This window comes from Xenopus laevis, chromosome 7L (genome assembly GCF_017654675.1).
Source record: "Xenopus laevis strain J_2021 chromosome 7L, Xenopus_laevis_v10.1, whole genome shotgun sequence".
Taxonomy (NCBI): Eukaryota; Metazoa; Chordata; class Amphibia; order Anura; family Pipidae; genus Xenopus; species Xenopus laevis.
Window position 1 is genome coordinate 86617510 of NC_054383.1, and position 21912 is coordinate 86639421.

The 21912-nt window shown below is 39.1% G+C and overlaps 2 protein-coding genes across 3 annotated transcripts; both read left to right on the top strand.

The window, feature by feature from the left end:
- The first annotated feature begins 3378 nt into the window (after positions 1 to 3378).
- LOC108697003 (myb-related transcription factor, partner of profilin-like) lies at positions 3379 to 10638 on the top strand. Its single transcript, XM_018226688.2, has 3 exons — positions 3379 to 4959; positions 6400 to 6913; positions 9656 to 10638. Exons 2-3 carry the CDS (start codon positions 6463 to 6465, stop codon positions 10330 to 10332), a joined length of 1128 nt encoding a protein of 375 aa, XP_018082177.1. The 5' UTR covers positions 3379 to 4959; positions 6400 to 6462; the 3' UTR covers positions 10333 to 10638.
- A 5519-nt stretch (positions 10639 to 16157) lies between these two features.
- LOC121395551 (myb-related transcription factor, partner of profilin-like) lies at positions 16158 to 20906 on the top strand. 2 transcript variants are annotated; one of them, XM_041569294.1, is made up of 3 exons: positions 16158 to 16375; positions 18459 to 18985; positions 20127 to 20906. In XM_041569294.1, the coding sequence occupies exons 2-3, from the start codon at positions 18547 to 18549 to the stop codon at positions 20768 to 20770; spliced, it is 1083 nt and encodes a 360-aa protein (XP_041425228.1). In that variant the 5' UTR covers positions 16158 to 16375; positions 18459 to 18546; the 3' UTR covers positions 20771 to 20906. The 2 variants fall into 2 exon arrangements, with proteins under 2 accessions (XP_041425228.1, XP_041425229.1); XM_041569295.1 differs by having other exon boundaries at positions 20151 to 20906.
- Positions 20907 to 21912: the final 1006 nt, after the last annotated feature.

The window sequence follows — 21912 nt, forward strand, 5'->3', positions numbered from 1 at the left end:
ATAACTGATAGAGTATAAGGGGAACATTTATTTTGCTTTGTAAAAAGCAGTGTGATAATACACCACACATCAACAGGCTGCGATGTGTAAAAAAAAAGTGGAAAATTCTTATGCATTTTTTTCTTAGAGTGACTAAGAAAAATGTAAAATAATGGCAGAAAATTTGTCATTCTCATGGTATAAAATTACACACATCTTGATAAAGTCGCCATTTATTTTACACAGCTTTTTACACCATTTTTTTGTTGAATTATATTTTACACAGCACAATAAATATGCCTCTTAATGTTATAAAGTGTACTAGATGGGGCAGATTTATCAATCCAATTGTCGATTGATAAATTCTAATTTGAATTTTTGAGTTTTTTTCCGTCAAAACTGTCAAATTCGACTAGGAAGTTATCCAAACTGATTCGAGTTTTTCAAAAAATTCACACTCTGGGCCTTTAAGAACTTAAATTCGAGTATCCGCCACCTAAAATCTGCTGAATTGCTGTTAAAGTCAATGGGAGAGGCCCAGGGATCAATTTGGAGATGTTTGCCACCTTCCTGACATTCGAGTTTTTTTTGGAGAAAATAACTCAAATCAAGTTTTTTTAAATTCAATTTGAGTTCTCAGTTCACCTGAGTTTAAATAATTTGATTTTTATAATAAATTTCGATTGGTTGAATGTCGAGTTCATGGGAGTTTATGGGAGTTTTAAATAAACTCACATGAATTCAAATCGACCCTTACAGAACGAATACAATGTTGCCATTCTTAACATAAATGATGAGAAGTATGTTAAAATAGACCCATTTCCTGGAAAGTGAAAAGAAAGTGAAAAGAAAGTGAAAGTCACTTCGGAAGATGTATAAATACTAGAACTTTTTCAAAAGTAAACCATAGTCAGGACACTGCTGAACAGGTAAGAAGCCACTTTAACACTGACTAGAACATTTTAAATTAAGGGTTCTCATCAATAACCCTTTTAGCAAAGTGGATTGGAACTTATTTTTATATATAAATCTGTTATTAATACATATACATATATTTCATTCACATAATATTTTATATTCATTATTAACAATGGTCCAATTTTATCAGCTGGTTTGATAATTATGTTATCATTTGTTGTTTAAACACAATCTCAGTTAACTTAGGTTTACCTTATATTCCAAAAACTTAAATAAAGCAAGGTTATTGACTAGCATGCTGGCAAGTCTATATTCTGAAATAGATGTAATATACTAAAACATTTACCTTCCCAGATCTGTTTCTCCTCTGGTAAGGTGGAGTATCTGTCTGCTGTGCAGTACCCTTGTTCAAGCAGCAATATTCCAAAAACGTAACTAAAGCAAGGTTATACGACTAAGATCCTGGCAAGTCTATATTCTGAAAACAATTTCAGAATTTTAAAACTGATATAATTTATTACATCCACCATATGGGTAAAAACATTCCTATAGGCAATTGAGAGGGGACCCCCTCATCATTCAATAAGAGTCGTTTTTAAAAAACGCTTTACTGCTGTAAATGCTGTACTGCAGTGTCTCAGACATCATTGTTTTCCAGTACTCTGATTTTATAAATAAGGGTCCCATTTACAGGTTTTTCTACATGTTTTTAAGGGTTGGGTATTTTATTAACTCCCTTATGAAGGGGACCGGAGAATCTGTGAAACATGTAGGTAAAGACAGTGTGGCACCAATTGCTACTCCCTGAACACCACTGAACTTTTACCATTGAATGTGATACGCTCTTGATTATCCAGCATTAGCAAAAATACCAGACACATCAATAGGTATCTCAGAAAGAATAACTTATCAGTCTTGTATCTATAGAAGTAAGTCAAATCAACCGGACTTCCTGTGTATTTTTTCTTGAAGACGTTTCACGTCATTTGTAATGGCGTTAAAATAATACCTAAGGTTTCATATACTAAAATGTTTTACTCCTACGTATCTATTTCTGGTAGGGTGGAGTGTCTGTCTGCTGTGTTGTACCCTTGTGCAAGCAGTGCTTCCTGATGCTTCTGTGCTCTGACACAAAGAGGCAGCATTAACTGAAGACAAAGGAGAAAGATTGCCAGCACACAGTTTGCCTTTAAATAAATAATTGTGTTTAAAAATAATTGTTTTTAAAAAAATTAGTACCACAATTTGGCCAAAATATGTAAACTTACCTGGCACCTCAAGGCCCTTCATTTAACTTGAGTCCCACACTGCCTATTAGTTAACATACACCTGAAAGTTATTCCTTGTTCTAAAGGCTGAATGGCAGCTACAAACAATTTATACACAAAACATTCTTTCAGAATTGTATTTTGTAATGACGATTTTTGAAGGCAAACTGTGCGCTGGCAATCTTTTGCCTGTTTGTGTACAAATAATGGCTTTTTATAATTTCTAGACTGAGCTCTGGCTAAAGGGGGCTTCTAGCAGCTGGTCAATGCCACAGTGTGGGTTAGACTGAGCACTGGTGATGCACTGAAGTGCTGACAATGTCTTCCACTGGGATATTTGGGATATTGGCATCTGTCTGTCTTTTCTAAATGGTCACAGTAGGTCTGATACTGTTTGCCTCATAATAGTTTACTAGACATAGTAGATCTCAGCCTGCAGATAAACAAAGCCTGAGAAGCCACTAGTTTGCTTCTTTATGTTCCTGCACCCGTATACATGGTGTTGGCCCAGCTGCAGGCACATACGGTGGATTTTGGTACCAAAATGCGAACTCTTGTGTTTCAGTTCCAATACTTAACACGTTTGCCTTCACTTGGAGCAATGCATGTGAATACATCAGACATCCAACCTCACACGGTAGAGCATATCGCTTCATGCAACAATATATTCAGGTTCCCAACAGGTCACAGATCACCAATGGCCACGAATGGTCACCAGTCTTCGTCCTTTCTCGCCACCCTCTTAGGAGCTCACTCCCCACTTGTCCGCTTGAGAGTCCTAGTGCTCACTCCACTCATTCTACCCTTCTCTGTCTGCTCCTACTGCTCTTGATGACATGGGTCCAACCTCCTCCTCCACATCTTGGTGTTCCTGCTGTCATTCCCTGTGGTGAAGACCTTGAACTGGGTGTTATTTCCCATTTTTATAATCTCCTAACTAACTATATGTACTTGGGTGCACATTACACATTGTGTCTTCCCTTTGGCATTACTGCCATCTAGTGGTCTAAAGCCAGAAAACCATTAACAAAAATAATTGTTACTAACATACAGTATGCATATAATCACATCAAATTAATTCTAGTACCATCATCCTTTCTGCCTTCTAACATGTTGCCTATCCATCCTGTGTTCTCTCCCGTAACAGCCTCCCAACCTATGTCTGCGTCTATGCTGGCCGTCCAGCCTATGTCTGCCTCTGTGCCGACTGCCCGGCCTTTGTCCGCTCCTGTGCTGGCTACCCAGCCAATTTAAGCTTCTGTGTTGGCTGCCCAGCCTATGTCTACACCCAGCTTATGTCTGCTTCTGTGCCGATTGCCTAGCCTATGCCTGCTTCTGTGCTGGCCGTCCAGCCTTTGTCCAGTCCTTTGCTAGCTGACCAGCCAATGTCTGCTTCTGTGCTGGCCACCCAGCCTATGTCTGCACCCGTTAATTCCACTCAGCATGTGTCCACTCCTGTGCTACCGCCTCAGCCCATCAATGTCCGATTCAGTGCCAGCTGCCCAGCCACCAGCCTTCGAGCCTAAGGACCTGCTTATGTGCTGACCATCCAGCCTGTGACTGCACCTGTGAATGTCGCCCAGCCTATGTCTGCTTCTGTGCTGGCCATTCAGCCTTTGTCTGCTTCTGTGCTGGCCGCCCAGCATATGTCTGCTTTTGTGCTGGCCACCCAGCCTATGTCTGCACCTGTGAATTCTGCCCAGACTGTGCCCGCTCCTGTGCTGCCTCCTCAGCCCATCTATGTCCAATTCACTGCCAGCTGCCCAGCCACCAGCCTTTGAGCCGAAGGACCTACTTATGTGCTGACCATCCAGCCTGTGTCCGCACCTGTGAATGCCACCCAGTCTATGTCTCCTTCTGTGCTGGCTGTCTAGACTATGTCTGCTTCTGTGCTGGCCGCCCAGCCTATGTCTGCTTCTGTGCTGGCTGCCCAGTCTATGTCTGCTTTTGTGCTGGCCTTCCAGACTATGTCTGCCTCTGTGCTGGCTGCCCAGTCTATGTCTGCTTCCGTGCTTACCGTCCAGTCTATATCTGCTTCTGTGCTGGCCTCCCAGACTATGTCTGCTTCTGTGCTTACCGTCCAGTCTATATCTGCTTCTGTGCTGGCCGTCCAGACTATGTCTGCTTCTGTGCTAGCTGCCCAGCCTATTGTTTTCACTAAGCAAATCTATAGGGAAAACAAACAAAATGATGTATCCTCCCTTTCAATTTATAATTTTTTTTTTTTACAATGTAAGTATATATTTTAATGTAGCTATAATGTAGTAATTGTAGGATCTGTCCCATATGAGACACTTTATTTGAAAATAATGTTTTGTCAGTTTGGCAAATATATTTGACGTGGAACTGAAAAAAAAAATCTAAATAAAATATACTGAATGTGTTTCATTTAAGACCAGACAGCCTAACTATGCTTGATACTGTCCAGGGAGAACTCCCTTAAAGGACTGTAACCTTATGATAAACTTGAGCTGAAAATTATCATAATGCTGTTACTATATATAAATTCCACTAAACTCCCATAAATTCAAAATGTCCAGTTGCCTTTGACTTTATTCTACTAGATACTGTTTCTACAAGTCATTCTGAATTAAGAAGGCCAGTCAGGCGACCAGTGGAATGTCTTCAAAAGAAAACTACAGCAAGTCCAGTTGATTTGACTGATTGCTATAGATAAACCATGACCTGGATGAATAAGAACCTTCACAGACATGAAACTAAAAATACATTTTTATTCCAATGATGAAGTTGGATCCTCAACAAACATGATAAGATGAATGCACTACAAACATTTGTAAGTGTAATACTTTTATTTCATATGTTGTTATTTTAATCTATGGGTCCTCTTCTCTTCAGCTTTACAACATTGGGACAACCTGGGACATCCTCCCCCCCAAAATACATGGTAACTAGATGGGGATTGCTTTATCATAACTGCAGCAGTTCCCATGAAGTTTTTTTAGTGGGTGGCACTACAAATCCTAGTTCTTCCAATGTCCTATTTGTCATATTGGAATATTTCTTTGTAACAGTTATCTGTAGGAGACCTAAAGGTTTAACTTTCCCCTACTGCTCAGCAAGCCCCCAGTCAGCATTCTATGCCCTTTGGAAGAAAGTATAAAAAGGTGAGGGAACGTGCCCTCTCTTTCTGGAGCTGGAGCTGGAGCTGGAGCTGGATTGACCTCAGTAGAGGAGTTTAAGATTAACTATGGTACAGGTACCTTTTGAATGCAGACCAGATTGTGATCCTCATCATAGTGCATCCCAGGGCTGGTAAGCAAGAGTAGTCCTGTGCCCCACCAAGGAGAAATAATGGGTTATTTGCAACCACAAATGCAAGCGCAATAAATTGACACAAATGTTGGTTTCCAAACACTCTCCTTGCATTTCTGTGTAGTTGCACTGAGCACCATTGTGTCCATCCTGCCTCTTCTGATGAATCTTAGCGTGTGTCACTGCCCTAAGACGAACTCCCAAGCTATCAAAGCACAGCACACAAAGCTTGCTTTAATCTTCAGGGCACAGCCCCCAGCACTATCCGAAGTGTGAGCACAACAAAACCTCTTTGCTGGAATCCATCCACATGCAGGTCCTGTCACATTATCTCCGCTGCCTCTGAGCTTTAGACTCTCCATAGTAAAGCTCCCAATGCTTGGGGCCCTGTATCCCAAGCCCTCCAAGGGCTTCGCCACCCACATGGCTTCTCCTCATAGCCTGGGGCTACACCATCCTGTAGTGAATAGGGAAAAACTGAGCCTTATCACATGGCAGCTCAGCTTTTTTAAGAAATTATGCAACAGTGACACCTTTTGGCCAAATCTGGAATCTTCCAGGGCACACTGCACTGGGGAAAGTACTTGATCCCCATTCCCATATCCAATTTAGGTCCAACACTGGTTAAACCAGAGGATTTCCAACTATGTAGGATTTTCAGACTTAACCCTATGGATCCCTACAGTTATATTTACAGTTAAAGAGATATTACAATTAACATATATCATGGCTGAGGTACTTCAATAAAATATTAATAAACCCATTCAGTAACTGCAATCAATTTGAAAAAACTGGAATTGCCTAATGTTTAAAACTTTTCTTTCACTGAATTCGCTTTCTATTTTTTTTCTAAAAGAATCTTTAGATAAAGTGTATAGCTATATAAAACATCACTCTCTCTCTTGCTCACTCACTCTGTGACAGAAACAGAAATGACTCTTGGTTTTGTGGACTTTTCTAGGCTCTGTCACTTAACCCTGGAACAGAAAACTAGTGCAATCCAGTGCTGGAGCAGTGTCAAAGTATGTCCAGGAGAAGTGATGGTCCATGCAAACGAGCTACAAAGATGAAACAAATAAAGTTTTCTGATCAGGAAAAGCATGTACTTGTAGATAAAGTCATGGTCCATGTGGAAAAATTATTTAGTAAAAATGCAGTACAATTTGGTAGGAATATATGTGTTATGAGACATAATATCTGGGTAAATATAGCAAAAGCAGTCAGTAAGGTTGATAACACAAGACGCACAGCGCAAGACTGCCATAATGCATGGAATAATTACAAAAGACAAATTCAACGTAAAATTGATGAGATAAAGAAGAATTTTTTTGACACTGGAAGTTTGGAGCCTCTCAACTATAATTTGGATAGAAGACAGATGCAGGTTGTCAGGCATTTCAAGATGGATTCTTGTTTGAAGATGAAAACTCGACAGCTTTCTGGCCATTCTTTTGACCATTCTTCATTGCAAAAAGGTAAAACTAAGTGTTTCATATATACCCAATGTGTTTTTAACAATTCACTTGAAGTGCATAAGGTACCTACCCTACTTATTAAACTTAGGTGCAGCTGATATCATCCCTCCTACTGTACAGAATACTGCTGCACGTCATTTGTATACATGATACACATCAAAGAATTTTGGTGTTTATTAGAGTTTACTAAAATTGTCTATAACACACCATCCATTAATGCTACAAATTTTGTAGCATCAAAATGACACAGTTTTTCAAATTGTTTTAGCCAAATTCATCCTGTAGCTGATGTGATCTACACAAGTGTAAGGGCTAATATCAATATTCATTCTGGGAAGTTGTGTGCTTTTTTTTGGAATTGTTAAAAAAAAAAAAACCTTAAAAATAGTTTATATCAAATTATTATTGAGTAGGATTGTTTTGCCCGCAATATGGATTTATGCAACTTAGTTAGGACTTAGTTAGTTAGTTCGCTTTATTATTGCAAAGACAGAAAATTATTTTTAAAAATGATTTGCTTGGGGCTATATAGGATATGGCCTTCCCATCATTTAGAGTATTATGGGGCCCATTCACCAAGCTCGGGTGAATGAATAGAGGGAAAAAAAGCTCGAATTTCGAGTCGTTTTTTGTGCTCCTCGACTATCGAATTGGCGTAAATTTGCCTGAGTAGAATGATTCGAATAGATCGAGCGCAAAAACGCTGCAAATATTCGCAATTCCATAGTCGAAGTACTGGATCGAGCGCAAAAACGCTGCAACTATTTGCGCATTCGATAGTCGAAGTACTGTCTCTTTTAAAAATACTTCGACTGCCTACTTCGCCACCTAAAACCTACCGAATTGCTTTAAAAGCCTATAGGAAAGTCCCATAGGCTTGTTTTTCAAGTTTTTGATCGAATGAAAATCCTTCGATCGAATATTCGATCGTGCGCCTATTCGCCGGGCGAATATTCGATCGTGCGCCTATTCGCCTGGCGAATATTCGCCCATTCGACTATTCGCCAGCGCGTAAATTCGCCCGAATTGCCTATTCGATCATATTTCCTAAAAAGGAAAGTTGACTCCTCAAAAACTGAATAAAATTAATTCAGCTCTACCAGATCGGTGCTGGAGAGGATGTTCCAATAGAGGGTCACTGTATCACTTACTCTGGGAGTGTCCAATGATTACAGGATACTGGGAGGATGTACATAGACTAGATTCTCCCAAAACCATATTATATATATATTGTGCTACAATGTTATTAATTCTTTAAACAGTTTAGCTATTGCTTTATGTCAAAGAGCTACATTGGACTCCAAAGATTTTGGGGTTTAAGTCCTCATTTGTGGTCCAACATTTGGCCATTAACTTCTACATGAACTTGCCAGGCAGTACATTTTTATATTCAAGTTTTTAGACTTTGTAAAGAAATCTCTAACACTCGTGTTTGGGAAACTTAATTTGAAATTGTGATTTTTTCACTATACATATATATATATATATTCAAACAGAAGCAAAACATCCTTTGCATTTTATTACAGTTGCACATTCACATTCCAAATAACCAAATTAGTATCTTTAATGTTTCGGAAGTATCCAATTCCTTTATGAAGACACATGTCAAACTACATGCCGTGGTCATATATAAGAACAATGAGAAATTTACAGGAAGGAAACCAACTAAAGGACCAATAATTTTCAATACAAAGAACAATTTTATTAGTACTAAGATTTACTAAGATTTAATGCTGTTTACTAGTGATGTGCAAACATTTTTGTTGAGTTTCGCCCAAAAAATTAAGCCCATAGACTCCAATGGTGAGAAAAATAATTTCAGCTTCAAAATAAAAAGTTTGTAGCTCATTTATTACTACTTCTGTTTATTGATCATATTAGTAACATTAAAAATAGGCTGGCCAGCCTACTCTAATTAATAACACTTCTACAACTATTTATAAAAATAAATACCCACAATTCATATACCCATTCAAACCATATGTCCCACCTAAATTCATATGCAAGGGTTGTAAACCTTCTAACACTTTTTTCACTTCAGTCGATTCAGATCGTTCATTAGAAATAAAGACGTTTTACAATTACTTTCTATTTTTTATGCGTGACCGTTGTTTTAAAATTGAAGTGTAAAGTTTAAATTTTCACCTTCAAAAGAAGCTGGGGGGGGGCACCAACTCTGTAAACTGTTCTAAATTGATATATTTAGTTGATACATTTCTTATCTTTGTCCCTGCTGAGCAGAATCCCTAAGGTTCATTACAGGCAGCTGTTAGAATTGATATACTGTAGTAGTTGCTAATACTCCAGAGATGCTGCTGAGAAATGTATCAACTAAATATTGCAAAATTATAACAGTTCAGAATCTGCACCTGAACAGTTGCAGAGTCTGCAACCCCCCTCCCAGAGTCGATTAGAAAGACATGTTGAAAAACGAAACTTTATACCTCAGCATTGGAAAAACGGTTACAAATATAAAATAGAAAGTAATTAGAAAAAGTATTTTTTTCTGGTGAACTATCTGAAAACAATTGAACTGGAAAAAGTGTCTGAAGGTGAACAACCCCTTTAATTATATAAGGAGATATACTTATTATACTTATATATATAAATATATTTAAATCGTCTTAAAAGGGTCTTAAAAGTCTCTCCAGAGGCTAATTATCCTTACAGTGAACATATAAGGTAAGGTAAGACATTGCTTAGACTAACATAAATTAATATGTTTATATTATTTTTTTATAGAGGGTAATCAGAATAGCCCAGTGGATCATCAGATGTCACTACCACCAGCAACAAGTCCATCTGTCCAAATCCATCCACCATTACCATCGGTTGCAGGATTTCAAACACCAGCTCCACAGCAGCCAATGACTTTGGTATCCTCTTCACAATCTCCTATGAATGTGGCTTCATCTATAGGAGCACTAAAATATTCACCAATGCCCTCAACAAGTCATGCTGGATCTCCTATTGTATATCTTCATAGATCTTCTGAAGGTCAAACCACATCACTGGCAAAGAGGACAGTGGGCAATAATCTGTCCTTAACACCAGAGGCAAATCAATTTGCCCAAATCCCCCCACCATTGCCACTAGGTGCTGCATCACCAGCACCACTTCCAGTGCCTGTGACAGCACCTTCACTACCTCCATTTTTTTCTCTGACAAGACTCACAAAGTCACAAAGTCAGGTGAGAATTCTTGCACCACCTCGTAGTCCTTCAGCAGTTCAAACAACTCCATTGGTCAAAAAAAAAAGACCTACCCTATCTATATCCATGACACCCTCCTGCAAAATGTCACCAAAATCTCTAGATGAAAAAGTAGAGGAGCTGCGGAGGGAGGTCCGTTATATGAAGAAAATGTTAGAAAAAGTTAATTTTAATGTTTGTCGTCTTACAACAATGTTACACAAATAAATCATTCTTTTGCTATTTGCTAATAGTATTTTGTATAGCATGCATTTAATGATGGTTTCTTTGTCTAATTTAGTATTTACATTGTAAAAAAGTGTCTGGTTTTGTTTTGTATAGACAATACTTTTTTTATCAATGTTTGCTTTTAAATGTAAGTTTCTGTTGCTCTGGATGGCTTTTGGAAGAAGGCTGTGACAGATGTGCATAAAATATATATTTTTAATCATGATTACACGGCTATGGTGTGAAAAGTGTAAGGCTTGCGTCTTTGGATGTCTTTTTACAAATAAAAATATTTTTATAACTGAATTATATCAACTCTGATGGTCCAGTTTGTACCAGCCTGCTTCATTTGAAAATAAAGTATATCCCTACCTCCCATAAGGTGATGGTCAGGACAGGTGCACCTGGACCTTTGCCTCAGATGGTGAGCATATCTCCTTATTACACTAATCATATATATATATATATATATATATATATATATATATATATATATATATATATATATATATATATAAAAAATGGTTGCTGGTGTCCGCACTCTTTTCTTATTAGAGCAGGGGTGCACAATCAATATTGTAGATAATGGTGTGAAGGATCAGCACTCTCCCATTAGTTTAGTGAATGAAGTGTTGTTTTATTGAAACACAACATTAGATATGACATTTCGGTCCCACTTGGGGACCTTTTTCATCCTTGAAAAAGGTCCCCAAGTGGGACCGAAACGTCGGATCTACTGTTGTGTATTCAATAAAACAACACTTCATTCACTAAACTAATGGGAGAGTGCTGATCCTTCACACCATTATATATATATATATATATATATATATATATATATATATATATATTAAGCCTCTGTGTACAATGGCCTGAATATCTCATGGGGCCTCAGCTGTGGGTTTTATTTCATGTTACTACATATCATTCATATTAACACGGATTGCAACAAAACTTTTCAGGGACCATCATCTTATATGTTAGCATGTCCATGACTTTTACTTTTAACTCCCATATGTATTTATAAACAGATAGCTGAGTTTACCTATCTGAGCAGCGCTGAAGCAAGTAGCGAAAGCGCTACTGACTGGGAGTTTCCCCTTAGTAAACAGTGGTGTAAATTCGCCAGCGTGTTCGCGCCTGGCGTCTTTGCGCAGGCGCAAGAACGGGGGGCGACGTCATCGCGCAGCGGGCATGTGCGCTTGTACACAGGAACGGCCTTATAAGGCAGCGCCTCCCACTGAGCTTCCTCTTGGCGCCCATAGCAGTTACAGGCACAACTTCTGAGATGGAGGACGCACTCCTACAGCAGATCCAGGCTAGGATGGCACAAGAGGTAACTGAATTTTCTTTACAGACGGATCATCTCCTGTGGTGCTTCTGGTGGGGCACTCATACATCTGTCGAGCGGCACAGCGTGCAGAGATTCGTCCAGGGGGAAAAAAACTTGGTTTTTCCGGCACACGTGTGATTTGGCGAGGCATCAGTGGCATGCGGTGGCTGCAAGTACTCCCTGAGGTGGTTCGCTTTAGCCGAGCTTATGATGGCCCGCTGGTACTGGTAATTCACGCTGGGGGTAATGATTTGTGCCAAGTTCGGGTAGCTGAGCTTATTTCTCTCATAAAATCCGATATTGCTCGTTTCCCCCCATTTTTTATGGATTTGGTTATAGTTTGGTCAGAGTTGGTGCCCAGGTTGGCGTGGAGGGGTGCCCGCAATGTTGCTGCAGTTGATAGATCCCGCACCCTGCTTAATCAAAGAATCTCGTGTTTTGTGCGTAGCCAGGGCTGGGTGGTGGTTAGGCACCGGCAATTGGAAACGGATACCCCCTTGTTAGCTGATGGGGTTCACCTTAATGAGGTTGGTTTAGATATATTTTTGTCGAGCTTGCGCGATGGCGTAGGGAGAGCCATTTCTCTTCTGGGTGGAGGTCGGAGTTCTGTGTAGGATTACACGAACTCCTAGTGGCGGTTATTGATCCTTTGCCTGTATTCGGCCTAGTATAAAAGGCGACACCACATGCTCACTGCACACAGTGGCCGGCATTCGGGGTAAGATATATATGGTCATATACTTGACAGTTAACGAGATACGTTTTGAAATGGCAAGGATCGGGAATTAAATAAATATATATAAATAAAGCTGTGGCCGACTTTCACCCACTATTCTGTTTCAGTGTGTTTTATTCATAAATTAGCATCAAAGGGCTTATCCCTAGCTGGGGCATAAATGTTAAGTTCCATAGGCTTAAACATCTTCACAGTCATGTAAACACCACTTCTAAACATTAAAGGAGAAGGAAAGTAAAAAAATTATTCCTACTTCATTTGGTTCCTCAATATGCCCCCTCCTGAAACGCTATATTGTAAAGTCCGATGTTGCTGCTGTTTCCGCGCACAATCATCTTGAAGATGCGGCGCTTGGCATAGTTTGGCGCCACCATTTTAAACTTGTCGCGTCATTTCCGCCCTGCGTTTGATCGTCATTGCGCATGCGCTCCCTTCGTGACCCCTTGACGTCACCTGAGACGCATCTGAGACGCATCTGCTTGCCAACACGGAATCAACGTGTAAGCAGGAGCGCTATTGGCTGCTTAGAGAATGGGGCAGGATTAGAGAGGTCAGCGATGACGTCAGCATGGATCACGTGATTAAAACTTCAGCACTGAACACGGAACCTTGAAGTTTAATCTGCGCATGCACAGGGCACTGGAGATCCATTCTGCGCATGCTCATGCCCTATTCTGAGCGATTTCTGGACAGCAGACAGGGTATGTGATTTTATACATGTTTAAACTTATTTTTACATCGATTGCTGCTAAAATATTTATGTCAAAACTAGGGATGCACCGAATCCACTTTTTTGGATTCGGCCGAACCCCCGAATCCTTCACAAAGGATTCGGCCGAATACCGAACCGAATCCGAACCCTAATTTGCATATGCAATTAGGGGTGGGAAGGGGGAAAACATTTTTTACTTCCTTGTTTTCTGACAAAAGGTCACGCAATTTCCCTCCCTGCCCCTAATTTGCATATGCAAATTAGGATTCGGATTCGGTTCGGCCGGACAGAAGGATTCGGCCGAATCCGAATCCTGCTGAAAAAGGCCGAATCCCGGCCGAATCCCGAACCGAATCCTGGATTCGGTGCATCCCTAGTCAAAACTAAGGAGGGAAAGGATACTGGCACAGATACATATTTATCATTGGCAATACTTGGAGCATAATATCGTTTTTGACTTTCCTTCTCCTTTAAGATGTACATGATGTAGAGTGATGCTATAAAGGACTAGACATGTCTTAGATTCAGTGTCTGTCCTCTGGTTGATGTTGAGATGTGCAGTCCTCTGTGCCATCGCTCCTTGGTTCTAGTGCACTTCTTCTCGCCACCCAAGATACACCAGTTCTGCTTTGTAGTCCAAAGTGTATCTCAAACCTCTAGGTCAGTGCTGTCCAAATGGTGGCCTGCCACACCCTCTTATGTGGCCCCCCACATGAAAGTGTGCCTGCTGTGCATACCATGGGATATAAAATATATCACTACAGAGATTAATTGACCCTGCATTGTATACACAATTAAATTCCTGTATAGTTCACAAATGTAATCCCCCTTGCATTGTTCACACTTGTAACACCTCTATTGTACACATCCTAAAGCCCCAGACTGAAACTGCCCACGTAGTTCACCTGTTCACACTCATAAAAACTGCTGAAGGGGCACCTGCTCTGTATCACTGTATGTAGTACATCTTAGAGTGGCCCTGATGGGTCTCCCTGTCTCCTGCTCTGTTCTGCCATCCTTATACTCCCTGTATGTGCCATAATCTGCCTGCCCTGTGCTCCCTGTGTGTGCCATACTCTGTCTTAATCATTTAAGTCAAATAAAAGCACTAACCTTTAAGGAGGTGAAAGAAAAATATATGTCAATGCAAATAATTAGGAAACATTTAGTTTGGCCAGCAGGTGGCACCAACCCTTAAGGTAGGTCTTTAGGGTATAGTCCCTAAAGAGTGTGAAGTCCAAACCGATGGAGTCTATATAGGGAAACGCAAAAGCTAGGAATCCTCTTTTGGCTAACAACATCTAATGGCAGGCCAGACTTCAGATAGGGTTGCCACCTTTTCAATAAAAGACCAGGGCTTGATTGAGGTGGACTGATAATGCAAGAGAGGCAGCGCAGTAATGACAATGGGCGGGGTTGATTTAGAGGAGTTGGAGTGCAAAACAGGGTGGATAAGGGTGGAATAAGAGGGTATTAGAAATTTTCCAGCAACTTCATTGGCAGTAAATTTATAATACCAGCCCTGGGCTTGGCTACTATTTTACCAGCTAGGCCTGTGAAATACTGGCAAGGTAAACCCAGAGTAAACTTCAGAGCCAGACCAACTGAAAGGCTGCACCTTCTTAGGACTATCTAGGACTCGGAGATAGAAGGAGACCCTGGGTGATCGGGTGCCTGAAACATTCAGGTATGTTAGTGGGAACTTTGGGTATTGCAGTGAGGCAGTGTGAGAAGTTTGTACATTGTAGTGCTGTTCACAACAGAGAAGTAGGGAGAATGTTTAGTGGCTGGAGGACCTCTCAACCACTCAGGGCACTTTGTTACAGCATTTATAGCTGGCACTGGGGACTTTGTGAGGAGGTGTATTCAAAATATTATTGAATTAAAGGGGTTGTTCACCTTTGAGATAACGTTTAGTATTATGTCTAGTGACGAGTTCACTAGCCACAAGTGGCTCTTATACAAATCCGTACATCATTTAAAAATGATTTATATGTGCCTGTTATATATTAAAGCTTCCTGGGAAGTAAGGACTGAAAACTCAAGGGCTTGTTGTAACTGCCAAAATGAAAGGTATTAGCCTGATCTTGTTTTTGAACAGCAATGTTGTTCTACAAATCATAGTTCGACAAAGGAGACAAATCTTAAAGTTATATAACTCTCAAGCCTTTCTCTCAAACTCTATGACATTTGCTTGAACTGGAAATACTTAATTTACAGAAAACACAATGAAAGTAGCATTGCTATGGAACCTTATCTAGCTTTACTGTAGATACCTAATTTTTTGTCCTATTTTTTGTGATTGTTTAGGTGAGGTGGGACCGCGCGGCCGCCTGGTCGGACCGCACGGCCTAGGGGAGCCCGTCATTGAGATCCGGCGCTGATCATTTATATGTAAAGCTTCTGGCATATGTGGCATTTGAATTCTTTAATAATTTCTAAGGAAGCTAAGTTTTAATTGTCCCAAGCTGTTAATGTCTGTGGAGTGTTTGGATCAGTAGCTTATACCTACTGTTAAAGGCTTTTCTGGCATCCCTTACACTGGAGGACAGTCCTGAGGTCTAAATTATCACTTGAGGCATCACTCAATACAGTGGAATTATATCGGCATACCAGATATTATCGGTGCGAGAGAAGAGTTGATCTTTGAGTTATTGTGTACTTTTTATTTGCAATGTAATGGCATTACTCTGGCAAAACAACACTGAATGTGAAGATTCTCTTTACAGAATGGGCTTGCTCCCCTTTAAATATTTAATCAAAGTATGCATTTACACAGTTATAGTTCTGTGTTATAGGGTACCTTGACATTTTAAAACAGTCAATCTTTAGCTCTCATCTTTCAAAATTGCCATCTGGGCTGGCTGGTACAATGGTAAAAATTGTTATTTCCACAATTCTGTTTGAAGAGTTGCATTAGTTCTGTGAACTTTCATCTGCAAACTGCTGTGCTAGTGCTTTACACAAGGGCGGCTCAGCATGACTCAGGATATGAATCTACCAATGAGAAAACAGCCACTTTCAGAGAAACTACACTGGGAAGAGAACACACCAAAGATACATACGTCAGTGAGTTTCTCCAGAAACGAAACTTAATAGAGAACTTCCTCTTAGATGAGTTTTTGATAAAGGTTTTAAAATTGATTATCCCTCTCTTTGCCTTCTCTCTAGCAAAATAATTGTATTTGTTGTATGTAATTCTGCAAATGCTGTTATAAACCTACAAGAACAGAGTTCCTGTTTCCCAGCAAGTCACATTAAGGTATTGTGCTTTATTACTTTTTAAAGGCAAAAATACATGTCACAATTATATATATATATATATATATATATATATATATATATATATATATATATATATATATATCAATTAGTATTTATGCATATAATTATGTACAAAAGCTATACAACTGTTACAGTACTTATATGATCATGCTTTTCAAGGGTAGAACTAACGTTCAAGCCTCAGGTGCAGATTTATTGCTTATATTGCTAAGTGGAAATATTACATTTTTGTTCTTTGATACCATATTAAACAGGGTAACTGTTGGTATCCTGTGGCTACAGCTGAAACCTGGCTGGTAAAAATTATATTTAAATTAGATATAAAGAAAAAGCATGAGGTAGAGGAAAGGAAAGGATATTTATTGCTATACTAAAAGTGGAAATATTACATTTTTGTTCTTTGATACCATATTAAACAGGGTATCCGTTGGTATCCTGTGGCTACAGCTGAAACCTGGCTGGTAAAAATGATATTTAAATTAGATATAAATAAGGAAAAAAACATGAGGTAAGGTATTTTTTACCAGAATAGGTGTAAACTCTGCCTGCAGCCGACTAGATGTAATTACCGCTAGCAGCTATTTCCTGCACCCAACTGACGGAGATGCCAGAGATAACACTAGGGTCAATTTCATCAGAGGCAAGTTTATTTATTTCCTGTATTGAGTCAACTCAGCTGCCTGCATGTTTTTAGAATGTGGGAAGAAACAGATGTACTCAGAAAAAAAGCCATACAGGCATTGGAAGAATATCCATGCATATTCTAGATGGGGCCTAACCAGTGCTTTCTAAAGAAAGAGAAAGACCCCCTCTCCTCCGCCTTAATACAGGGCCATACTTTGCTAACCCTTCCAGCTGCTGCTGACCTTGTACACATGATTATAAGTAAGATAGCATAAGCCCATGTTTATAAAAAACAACATTACTACTGGTTTATTTTTATTCTTAAATGTTTTTGTTAGCCATAGTGCTCCACATTATGGAAAGGTTCCTTTTCCAGAAACCCCAGGTTCTAGGCATCCCATACCCATATTTCAACTTACACTGTTTAGAACGAAAGGGTCATTATACCGTCAACTATTCCTGTGAAATTGTGCTTAGTACAGACTACAGTACCTCTCTATACAGGTTTAAAGAAAACAAAGGTTATCCCTTATACAGAGTGTCATTTAGGACTCTTCGTTTTCCGAAGTCGCCAGAAGTTTACTCGTGATGCAACTTTGGGCGACTTTGGAAAATGAAGCACCGCTGGTGATTTTTCATTATAACTGGCGGGAAGGCAGTTCGGGGAAATTGTCGCCCTGAAGAAGAAGCGATTTGTCACTGCGGCAACTAAGCACTTTTTTTCTGGTCAGGCTTTTGGAATAAAAACTTAAACTTTTAGAGATTTATTATACCCCAATGCTGCATAAAGCCCAAATCCAAAAATCCGCCATCTCAAACCTGTCGAGGTCATGTATAAGTCAATGGCAGATGTTTCTATGCAAATTTGAAGATATCGTGGTTTACGTGGATTTAGCCTGATAATTGGAAAAATCTGGGGTTTTCAGGCAGTAAAAAAAAAAAAAAGGTGCGATTCGGCTTTCACTCTATTTATTATTGCTTTTTTTCTGGATCCAAATTTTGCAAGTTATGTTAATGAAAAATAAGGCAAAATCGTGGATAAAATCGTGAATGGGAGTTTGGTCGAGCTTTTTTTTATTAGAAAAATTTTATAAAAACTGATTTTTGTACATAATCCCCTTAAATACACAATATTTCTTTTGTATATACATGCTTTGTTTTATGACCATTGAAGGAAAAATATTCTTATTATTCTATTATTAAATATTCTATCTAAAATCATCTCCTATGATATAAAAATACAGTGAAGTCCAAATTTTACATGCCCTGATTTTATGTTTTCCCCCATTTTGCATTTTTTTGGGGCTCCCACAAATCAGGTTTCCTGATTTTTCATTTTCCAACATTTTTATAGTCTAAAAATATGCACAACATGTTTTAATTTACAGGAGAAAATAAATATTTCTACATACAATTTCACTCTCTTTCTGTTACAGAAACAATAGTATACAGTACCTCATTCTGGTGGCCTTTTTTAAGTTTTGGTATAAAAACTGAATTAAAGAAAGCTTGTGTAATCCATCAATGTCACAGCCTTCTCTGAGCATGTTCCAAAAAAGTAGCCCTGGTACTCCAGCTCAAAAGAAGAAGAAAAAGAGGTTCTCTGATAAAGAAGACCATGTACTTGTAGATGAAATAATGAATCATGCCTCAGAACTATTCGGTAAAAATGCACGCATTGCCTTGGGGAAATGTACTATTTGGGATAGTGTAGCAAAAGTTGTCAATGAGGTGAGTGAGACAAATCGCACAGTGCAAGACTGTAAGAAGAGATGGAATGACTACAAAAGAAAAATTAAACGTACTATTGATGAAGTAAAGAAGTTTCCTGAAACTGGAAATACCGAGCCTCTGGAAAACTTTTTGTCTAAAAGACAGATGCGTGTTGTTGATTATTTCCAAATGGATTTAGAGGAGAAAAATACAATCCAACATCTTTCTGACCATTCTTCAGTGGAAGAAGGTAAAAACACAAACGTAATTTCATTCATCATTCTTTCATATTCACCTGTGTAACATAGTGAATATGGTCCACTCAATTGGAGTGCATAGGGTGGCATAAAGCAATGTTTGATGTAGGTAAAATATTTCTGGGTGGTAACACATTTTATTTATTACACTGTATGTAATTGAGTTCCTGGATGCCATATAGGAAAATATAGCATATAAAATATAGCAAATAATGTTAACTAGCAGGCATTTGGAAGCAAATGTATTTTTGATTAGAAAATGGTACTTAATATTTGTTTCCTTATCTTCTCTAAACTTATTTTGCTTTAAAATCTAAAGGTAATAATGCACTTTTTCAGAAGCAAACAAGCTCTTCTCCAGTAGAGCAAAGGACTCCTTGGGTCATCATACTGTTGCATATTATTTGTACGATAGTTATAGGATAAAGGATTCAGCACTCTCTCTGTTGGGACAGAAAGGGCAGCTCACAATCCACCTAGGAAATAGCATTAGGCTACAGAATAACCTTGTTTACAAGTGAGATGTAGACAAGTGAGATGATAACAGCAGTGGCTTTCTATTCTAAGACAGCTGGTAATGCTATAGATGACTGCTAGTGGTTTCCTGTATCTAGATCTAGTGGGGAGATATAATCTCTCCACTGATTGCTATATCTGAGTCTCTTTACTTTTTCTATAACCATATTAATCATAGTATTTGTTTTCTGAGGCTCGACAATAAAGAAATTAGCCTGTTATTAGTTTTAATAAGAATTATCTGTTAACAGGCATTTTTGGGCCCAAAGCACACTAATATTCCTCAGCCAGGTTCAGTCATTTCTATGGTGGAAACTACCCCTGTGAGTCATAAACCTTAAGCACACCTCTGTGCAATATTACTCTCATTATATCCATTGCTAGTCCTCACTGGTCATGGTGTGTCAGCTGTGGAATTTATTGCAGGAGGAGTCATATAGCCATAGACTGCAGAATCATTAATCCACCTGTAGGTGATCTACAAAATGTTTTTAACCTATTATATTATGAACAATTGCAGCCTGCTGCAAAACATGTGGTTTGGATATTTGGTACAAATACATTTAAGATACACATAAGCTTTCTTAATATTGCTACTTTTATCTGCTTTAATTTTAGTGCCTTTGCATATTTATTCCTCAGAAGATTCAGATGAAGATTTTGTTGATGATTCCAAGAAGGGGATGGCTTTCTTCTTAAACCAGAGAAAGGAGCATAATCCTCAGGATACGTCTATTTCACAGTCTTCAAAGCAGACATCTGAGTACAAAACCCCTGATGCACACGGGGAGGAGCCGGCACCTACCCCTGTTGTACCTCCAATGGAGCTTGCCAAGTTAGATGTTAAATTAGATCAGTTAATGTCAAAACAGACTGAAACTTATGAATTCCTCCAAAGTATGCAAAATGATATTAGAGCTTCACAAGAAATGCAAAGAAAAATGAATCGACTTATGAAAACCAACTTCTTAGAGCTGCAGAAGTCCATTATTTCCATTCAGAACATTGCAAGAGACAGAGAAAACCAGCTGGATCTCTCATTAAAAAGCATCCATACTAAATTAGATGAGATGACCAACACTCTCCGTGAGAAGAAACTGAGAGACCTGATGGCCAGTGATGACTCTGATGAAGAATGGAACTCAGTGCAGGATGTAAAAGTTTCTCTTCTAGATAAACAAGAAAAGGTACAGCTTAAACAAAAAAGAAAAGCACCTCAGACCACAACATTTTCTCCTGTAGCTAAAAAGTTAAACAAATAAAAAAAGCTGTCTGATCATTTCAGTTAGTTACAATTGTTAATCAGTGCATAAATACTTGACAAAACACTTTGGGGCAAATTCACTAACCTACGGAGTTGCGCTATCGCAGGCTTTGCCACACTTCGCCAGGCGAAGTTTCGCCATGGTGCCGCTATTTCACTAAAATCCAAAAGTTGCGCTCAGGGAGGCGAACGGTAGCGAAGTTGCACTAGCGTTAATTCATCAAGGAAAGCGAAGTTACGCTAGTGATGCCTAATTTGCATACGGTGTCAAGTTAAAGTACAATGGACGTATATGTAGCAGCAAATACATTACACTACACAAACCTGGGAAAGCTTCATAAAATAAAATAGAGTTGTTATACTGCCCTACACATGTGGCCACTGTATAGTTTAGGTGCCATGTGTTAGGAAATGTAGGGGGGAAGGAGGGTACCCCCAAAAAAATGTACGATCTTTTTCAGCCTATCACCCTTAAAAAAGGAAAAGACGTCAGCATTTTTTGGGACTTAGAAAAAATGTAAACTTTTTTTTGAAGCAATCCCTATCTACTCTATTGCACTTCATCTGGTCTGACGTGATGAAGGCAAGTCTGGCGCAAGAGGTAACGTTCAGTAAAATGTGCAAGTTAGTGAATTAGCGTAGTTACATCCCATCGCCATAGCGCAACTTCGCCTGGTGTAAGGGTGTGAAGTAGCGCTAGAGTAGGTCCACTTCGCTAGCGAATTTATGCCAGCACCCGTTAGTAAATCGGCGAAGTAACGTAATGACATCACGCTGGCGAATTTGCGCTAGCGTTAGCCGCTTCGCTCTTTAGTGAATTTGCCCCATAATGAGCTGAAGCCAAATGTGCAATACGCAAAAACATAACATAAATCACCATGCTTTTTTTTTTTTTACTTGTAATTTAGCAGTATTCCAGCCTCATTGTGGGTGCCTGCTAAGTAGCATAGCAAATCTATGTGCAAGTTGTCATACAAGGTTTACTTAGTTGATTTTTACACAGATAAGGTATTAGCACCATGGGTGATATCTGGACAGATGGAGGTATTTGTTCATTTAGGGAACTACAAAAAACAAAAGGCCTACGCTAGTGGCTCCAATATATAAGAATAAAACAAACTACTTTTCTCTCTTAGAAGG